The following is an 8,148-nucleotide window of genomic DNA, read 5'->3' as shown; positions in this document are numbered from 1 at the left end:
TTTATGTGATCTAGTTTTGCTATGAAACTATGGAAGCAATTTCCTGGGATAAATTGGGACAATTAAATCAATGTACAACTCCTTAATCACATCCATGCCTCCACTTTTGATTCTATCTCCCATTAAAAGCCATTATGCTCTTTCAGCCTGGTCACCCCTTCTGGTTAAGCACATCTTAGCCAGATATTCTTAATTGGGCCCCTCAGCTTCATGTTCACATCAAACGCAATGCCACCTGTTTGAATGGCATTGCTGAACTTTATTAAAGGTGGTTGTCTTTACCTTTTTTATAAATTAACATAGCATTCAAATTATAACAAAATCAATGTCTTGAAATTTAAATTCAGTTTTCCTTTGGGTTCAGTAAACTTTGTGCAATCTAATGAGCAACAGAAAAGTTCTAATTTGGGTAGGAAATACCTGAATATCCATTGACTGATTAGCATCAAGGTAGCATCTCAGCTTTAAAAAAAAAACACATACAAGAAGTGATAAGGAAACGGCAAGATTGCTGCCCGATGCGCCACAAGGCACATGTGATCACTGACTGATCACCTATAGGGTGGTATAAGCTTAAAATGCTATTCAAGTTGTTGATATGTATCAATGAATACATTGATTATATCTACAATGCTGCTTGTACCCATTGTCTGCAGAGCACCTTCTGCCTTACCAAATTATTTTGTGTGTGAGTCTGATTGATTCTGTTCAACATCCAGCCATGGGGGAATTGTTACGATTTATTTTATGGGACAGGGTAACAGATTATCAAGGTTGTGAGAAATAATTTTTGTCAAGTCTCAGCCCTTTTTTATGGTGGTAAGGGATTTTATATAAAGGTTTGGAAAATGTACTTACTCTGGTATCATACAAAATAGCATTCATGGTATTGGTGATCTCAGTCTGGATTCATTAACGGGTATTTCTAATGTTTTATTAATATATTGATTTATTCAGTGTTTCATAATCTATTAATAATTTGGATAGAAGACTACAAAAATAGGTTACAAGGGAGTATAGACAGGTTAACTAAAAGGATGAGAAAAACAAAATCACTTCTTTTGAAAGGAGAGAATGGAAACTGAGTTGTTGAGTGAAGTTCTACTCAAAATCAGTTAGTATGGAGGTACAATACAGCCCTGGTGTATTTAACTGAGGACAGAAGGGGAAAACAATATAATTCTGGAATAGAGATTACATACTGTAGTTAAAAAATTTAACTTGCCTAAATTTCCCTAAATGTGAGTAATCTTAATGTCAAATGCAACTCCTTTATTCAAAGAGATAAAGCTGAAAGTATGGGCCAGTCAGCTTTACATCTGTTATTAGGGAAAATGTTACAAGTTCTTATTAAGGCACTTTTTAGCAGTGTCTTTGAGTTCATGGCAGTCAAAGTCAATGTCACTTTATAAAAGAAAATCTGATTAATCTATTGGAATTCTTTGAAGTAGGACACACTTTAGATGGAAGGGGGTTCAATGGATGAAGCAAACTTTGATTTCTCAAACATACCTAAAAACAATGTTGTTTCAAAGCATATTTTCAGAAAATAAAAACTTGTGTAATAGAATGCAACAAAGTTCAAAGTGAAATTATCAAAGTATGTATATGCTTTCATATACTACCTTGAGATTCATTTTCTTGCATACATTTACAGGGAAAAAAATCAATAGAATTTACAAAAAAGACTAAACAGAAACAAAGACTGGCAAACATTAGTTATGCTCACAGAAACGTTTGTAAACTGAGTGGATTATTGCTCAGAGCATAATCCAATCTGTTTGGTTTCTTCAAGGAAACCACACCATGACCATCAAATACTAAACTGGAAGAGCAAATGAATTGCTGCTTCATCTGAAAAGAGTTCAGGTCCTTGGAATGGTAGCACAGAAACAAAGGAGGCTGTGGTCGGGTGGAATGCAGAAAGGAACACATGATTTTCAAAAAGAATAGTGATAATGTGTCAAAGGGGAATTATAATGGGACGGGGAGAAAAGGTTGTCTGCAGGTGTGTAAATTTATTTAACCATTTATTGAAATAGTACGTGCAATAGGCCCTTTCAAGCCACGTGGCCCAGCAATCCACCAATTAATCATAGCCTACTCACAGGACCATTTACAATGATCAATTAACCCACAATTTGGTAGGTCTTTAGACTGGAAGGAAACTTACACGGTCACAGGGAGAGCATAGAAACTTACAGTTAGCAGCGGGAATTGAACGTGGGTCACTAGTACTGTAAAGCATTGTGCAAGCCACTACACTACTGGGCTTCAGAATACAGAATAGTTACAGGTATTTGACATTTTTAGAATTATGTGCAGTGGATGCTGGAAATCAGAGATGAGAATACAATAGTTACCTGCAGAAGATAAACTCATGATTGGATTTGGAAGGCTGGAATGTGCCTTTTTGGAAGATAAGGTTATTTTCCTCAAGCTGTTTCGGAACAAAGGTAGGTGGATTTCACAATGAACCTGGGCTGGAGAATTAAGATAAAGACAGATAGAAATTCAGCATTTTACCAGTAGAATGTCTGGAGGGATTCCACAAAATGGAAGCAATCTGAATTTAGTGGGTGCAATATAACCCATTTACACCGAATGGAATGACCAATAAATTTCTGCTTCATAAGATGTGTCTGAGGCTTCAGGTAACAGGTTTTGGGCTCCTGCAGCTTCAAGGAAGATGCTGCTGCAAGGAAAGTGGATTCTGGTACAAGTCAGGGGGGAAAATGTGATTGGGAGTATATGGTTACTTTGGAAATCCAAAAGAGATGATGAAAATGAGACTCTCTTCATATCAGTGATCTCAGAAATAGAATCAGTTGAATGTATCAGAGCAATATTATTGTGCATAAAAGTGGTCCATCCGACCCAGAGCAACACACAAAATGCTGCAGAAATGCAGCATCTATGGAAATTAATAAACAGTCCATGGTTCAGGCAGAGACCCTTCTTCAGGTAAGGCGGGGGAAGATACCAGAGTTAAAAGTTGGGGGAGGGGAAGGAGGACCGGGGGCGGGGGGGAAATGAAGTAAGAAGCTGGAAGGTGATGGGTGGAAAAGGCAAAGGGCTGGAGAAGGAGGAGTCTGATAGGAGAGTGGGTCAGAGGAGAACGGGAAAGAGATTGGGCTGTAGGAGGAGGTGATAGAGAGAAAAGGTAAGAGGACAGAGTGGGGGATAGAGGAGGGAATAAAAACTACCAGAAAGAGAAATCGATGTCTATACCATTAGATTGGAGGCTACCCAGACAGAATATGTGGTGTTGCTCCATCCTGACAGAGGCATCATTATAGCAAAAAAGGCAGCCATGGACCATTGTTTGTCCACTGAGAAATTACACTTTTGGCGGATGGAGTGGAGGTGCTTGACAAAGCAGTCTCCCATTTTAAGTTAAGTCTCACCAGTGTAAAGGATGCCACATTGGGAGCACTGGATATAGTAGATGACGCCAACAGATTTGCAGGGAAAGTGTTGCCTCACCTGGAGGGATTGTTTGGGGCCTTGAATGGAGGTCTGATCCATTATGGCTATACCTATAAAAATAAAAATTGCTAAATGCATTTTCCTGATCTTGGTCCAGGGGTTTCCTGTTTATAGCAGTAAATTAATACTATAAAACACTAATGATTCTAAATCTATCATTCTCTTAAAGCAGGTCCTCACCAGCCTCAGGATACTTGGTTACTTTCCCATTAAGCCTACGCTTTTCATCATCCAAAGCAAAACAAAAGAAAGATCATTGTGGAACCATCAGCAAATATCCCAATAACTGATACTACAATTGAAAGGAGGACGGTAATTCTTTGGGACGCTGCTTTTAAGTCGATATCTCCCTTTAGTCAATGAAAATTGTTCCATGATTAGATTAGGGTTAAACTGGGGGTTGCTGGGTGGTGTGGCTTGAATGGACAGAGGGCCTATTCTGTGCTGTATCTCTCAATAATAAGATAAACTCATCTCTTTTATTCTCACCATGCCATTCCCCTTCTCATTCTGTCATGATGGTCCATGGCTTTATCTTCTACCACAATGAGGCCACTCTCGGGGTGGAGGAGAAGCAACACCTCATTCTTTCTAGGTAGCCTCAAATCTGATGGCATGACCATTGATTTCTCCTGGTTAAAAAAAATCCTCCCCCTTCCCTGCTCTTCTATTTCCCACTCTTGCCTGTCATCTTCCTGTCTGCCTATCACATCCCCATACAGCCCCTCTTCCTCCCCTTTCTCCTATGGTCCACTCTCCTATACTATCAGGTTCCTTCTCCGCCCCCTACCTTTTCCACCTATCACCTTGAGTTTATTTCTTCTTTTCAGCCTATTCAACCCCTTGATGATAGGGTAGTGCAGTGGCACAGTATAGTTACTGTCTTATAGCACCAGTGGCCCAGGTTCAGACATAGTCCTGCAAAAAACGCCATCCATCACAACACACACAAAATGCTGGAGGAACTCATCAGGACAGGCAGCATCTTTGGAAATGGATAGACAGTCAACATATTGGGCTGAGACCCATCTTCAGGACTGGAAAGCAAATGGGAAGACACCAGAATAAAAAGGTGGGTGGAGTGGGAAGAGGTTAATGTGTGGGTGGGAAAGGTCAAGGGCTGGAGAAGGAATCTGATTGGAGAGGACAGTGAACCAGAGGAAGAAGGGAAGGAGGGGATGACCCAAGGGGGAGTAATAGGTAGGTGAGAAGAGACAGAAGTCAAAGTGGGGAATGGAGGAGGGGTGAATTTGCTTACCGGAAGAAGAAATCAATATTTATGCCATCAAACTGGAGGATACCCAGAGGAATACAGGTGTTGCTCCTCCAACCTGAGGGTGGCCTCATCTTGGCACAAGAGAAGGCCATAGACCGACTTGTGGGAGTGGGAATTAAAATGTTTGGCCACTGGGAAGACCGACTTGTGGTGGATGATATGGAATGTAAAGGTGGGTGCACCGGACTATCTGTCACCTTGCCTAGTTCATCCATTCCATGAGAATGAGATACTTTCAACCGAAATGAAACTGATTTATAGCTGCCTCTCTGCCACTCAAGGCTCCACTAGCATCAAAAAACTTCAACTCAATACTAAGTTCAGTAGCAATATATCATGTTTTTTGGACAATCATTAGCTGTGGTCCCTCAGTTTATAAGCATATGCACCTTATGGATAAGCATATTTGAATTATGTTAATACTTTTAATTACTTTATAATTTAAGCATGCTACTTAATCCTTTACATATAATTTCAAAATGGTTTAAATGCTTTTGACATTGTTTTTAAAAACAGGACTCAAATGGTTCCATTTAATATCAGAGAATGTATACAGTGTACAACCTGAAGCTCTTGCTCTTCACAGACATCCACAAAGAAACTCCATAGAATGAATTATAGAAATACCAGAACACCAAAGCCCTCTTCACCCTCCTATCGCACAAGCATTGACCCTCCCCCTCTCCTACTTGCACCAACAGAAACAATGCCCCCACACCCCCCCCCCCCACCATGCAAGTAATAGCAAAAGCCCCCAAAGAGATCTTAATCTAGAGTCCACCAGAAAACTACAGTCCATAACACAGCGTTTTGGTATCTTGGACAGGCTCTCTCGCTCCATTGACGGAGTGAGAGGTTACTCCTGCAGTAAGTAACGAGAGCGAAAATCTGTTCTGGTGTTGCAGTCTTCCACGTTGCTTCTTCAAGCCCCCCATCTCAGGGTCCAACAGGCTCTCACTTTCCATCAAAAGGCTGTCGGGGCATTTTTAGATGGGCCTCAGTGGTATTTCTCCTAAGAATTAGCCACCTCTGACTATTTTGCCTGACTGTACTTTTCATGTATGTAGGATTAAATCATTTAATTCTCCACCAGGAGCAGAAGTCTAGGCAAGTGTGCATTGAAGTGGAGTTTAGTAACATCAATTCCTATGTATGAAAGGATTATCTGAAATATAGATCGTCTTTATTTGATTTAATATCATAAGCAAAGGATTTTTTAAAAACAAATCTGTTCTGATGTTGAATAAAATGCTCCATTTTATTCAATGGGTCAAATAATGTCTCCAATTGCTTCTTGACCAGTAAACATTTTTTTGCCATTTCTGGGTGTTGTAAAATACCATTTTAACAGGACTCATTTTGAACTATGACAAATACAAACATGTTATCTGGAAAAGAGTCATTTTTTGGGAAAAAAATTTCAGCACTGTCTACATTTCCAATGTTCTTTTCAACACGTCCAAGATATGAAACCATCATTGTCAATGTACTGGAGGAAACCTATGCCTGTGTTTTTCCATAGAGATGGTCAATCTGCTTTTTGAAAAATTTGTTTAGTTCTAATCTTTTAGCCTTCAGTGTTGGGGTCAGGAGTCCATTTTCAATAGAGAACATCTGTGTGTGCAGATACAAGTCCTTTACCTAGAAAAGACCATGAAAGCATTTAGACCAAAAATCTGTGCAGTCCTACAATGTCAATAAGCAACCAAGTTGAATCAACAGTTCTGAGTCAAAATTACACTTTTTGGATATACAATTTCATCTTTTATTACTAAAATATACTGTATTGAGGCAGTTAACAGTTAAAGTTTTAATGCACATCAAAACCTAACTGTTAACTGTCTCAATATACCAAAGAAGGCAGCTTTTGATCAGTCCATTGCCTCAATACAACTCCGTGTGTTCTCCCCATCAGACCAAACTTACTTCAGCTGCAACACGTACAACACGCTGGAGGAACTCATGGCATGGTTTTGACGTGGACATTGAATTCTCCAACTTCCGGTAATTCTTCCCTCTCCCTTCCCCCATCCCAGTTTCACTCTGCCTCCTCCTCCAGCTGCCTATCACCTCTCTCATGATTCTGCCTTCTTCTACTACAGTGCTTTCCCCTTACATTCCTTCTTCACCTTTCCTGCCTATCCCCTCCTTGCTTCCCCTCCCCCATCCCTTGATCTTTCCTCTGATTGGTTTTTCACCTGGCAACTACCAGCCTTCTCCTTCCCACCCTCCCCCCACCTTCTTTATAGGACCCCTGCCCCTTCCCTCTTCAGTCCTGATGAAGGGTCTCGGCCTGAAACATTGACTGCTCGTTTTCACGGATGCTGCCCGACCTGCTGAGTTCCTTCAGTGTGTTGTACATGTTGCTTTGACCACAGCATCTGTAGTGTACATTGTGTTTACTTCAGCTGCTCTGCTCCAGACTATTTTCTATGGTACCCCACATTAACATTGTGGGAGCTTCCAGTCCAATGTCATTGATAAGCAATAAGCAGCAACTAAATCTCAATTGCAGCTGAGTCAAGATCAATGTTGATTATTTGACAGCTGCACCTTGTAGACACAGGTGCCTTGAGACCACACACTTGACATAACGGGTTCCACTTCATATTCGGTTCATGAAAATAAACCCAGTATTTACACAAACCATTTTTGACAAAGACTGCCACTCAATGGCCAACCAACCAGCAGTCCTTTGGAATGCTCCATCCATTTAGAACAGAGATAAGGAGGAATTTATTTAGCTAGACAATGGTGAATCCAGGGAGGCCAAGTCTTTGTATATATTTAAGAGAGAGGTTGATAGGTCCTTGATCTGACAGGGCATGAAAGGATATGGGGAGAAAGCAAGAGATTGGAGCTGAGAAGGAAGTGGATTAGTCAAGATGAAGTGGCGGAGCAGACTCGATAGGCCAAATGGCCTAATTTTGCTCCTGTATCTTATAGTCTATGGGGTGTGGAAGGAATCCAGAGCATGCAGAGGAAACCCATACAGTTACAGGGAGAATGTTCAGAGTCTATACAGATAGCAGTGAAGGTCAGCATTGAACTTGGACAACTGGATCTGCAAGACAAGTGATACAATTTTTGGAAGACCGGTATCTTGTACCAATACTGAAAGCAGAATGTTACCTCCAAATTCATTATGTGTTGCAAAACGTAGAGATAGGGAGAAAAGAAAATTAATTACATACATGGCTAGTAGGTCAGAATGAATGGCAGGCATCCAAGTTTAATGAGGTTTCAGGATAACGAGGGATTGTTATGCAAAATTTAAAAAGAAAGTAATGTTTCTCAGAAAATACCCATACAGTCAGTTCAAAGTCAGCCATGGCTGATTGGAATGTTTGTGGAAATAGATAAAACTCCATTAAAAATATTGT

General features: G+C 40.4%; 1 protein-coding gene across 1 annotated transcript in view; it reads right to left on the bottom strand.

Moving 5' to 3' along the window:
• Positions 1 to 5,926: 5,926 nt before the first annotated feature.
• The window catches only part of acsl5 (acyl-CoA synthetase long chain family member 5), a 52,294-nt gene continuing 50,072 nt past the window's right edge, over positions 5,927 to 8,148 (bottom strand). Inside the window, 1 exon segment of the mRNA XM_073027723.1 lies at positions 5,927 to 6,406. Coding sequence (XP_072883824.1) covers positions 6,266 to 6,406 — 141 coding nt within the window. The 3' untranslated portion in view covers positions 5,927 to 6,265.

This window comes from Hemitrygon akajei, chromosome 23 (assembly GCF_048418815.1).
Source record: "Hemitrygon akajei chromosome 23, sHemAka1.3, whole genome shotgun sequence".
Taxonomy (NCBI): Eukaryota; Metazoa; Chordata; class Chondrichthyes; order Myliobatiformes; family Dasyatidae; genus Hemitrygon; species Hemitrygon akajei.
The sequence above is the reverse complement of the archived record's forward strand: the minus strand, read 5'-3'. Positions and strand labels throughout refer to the sequence as shown.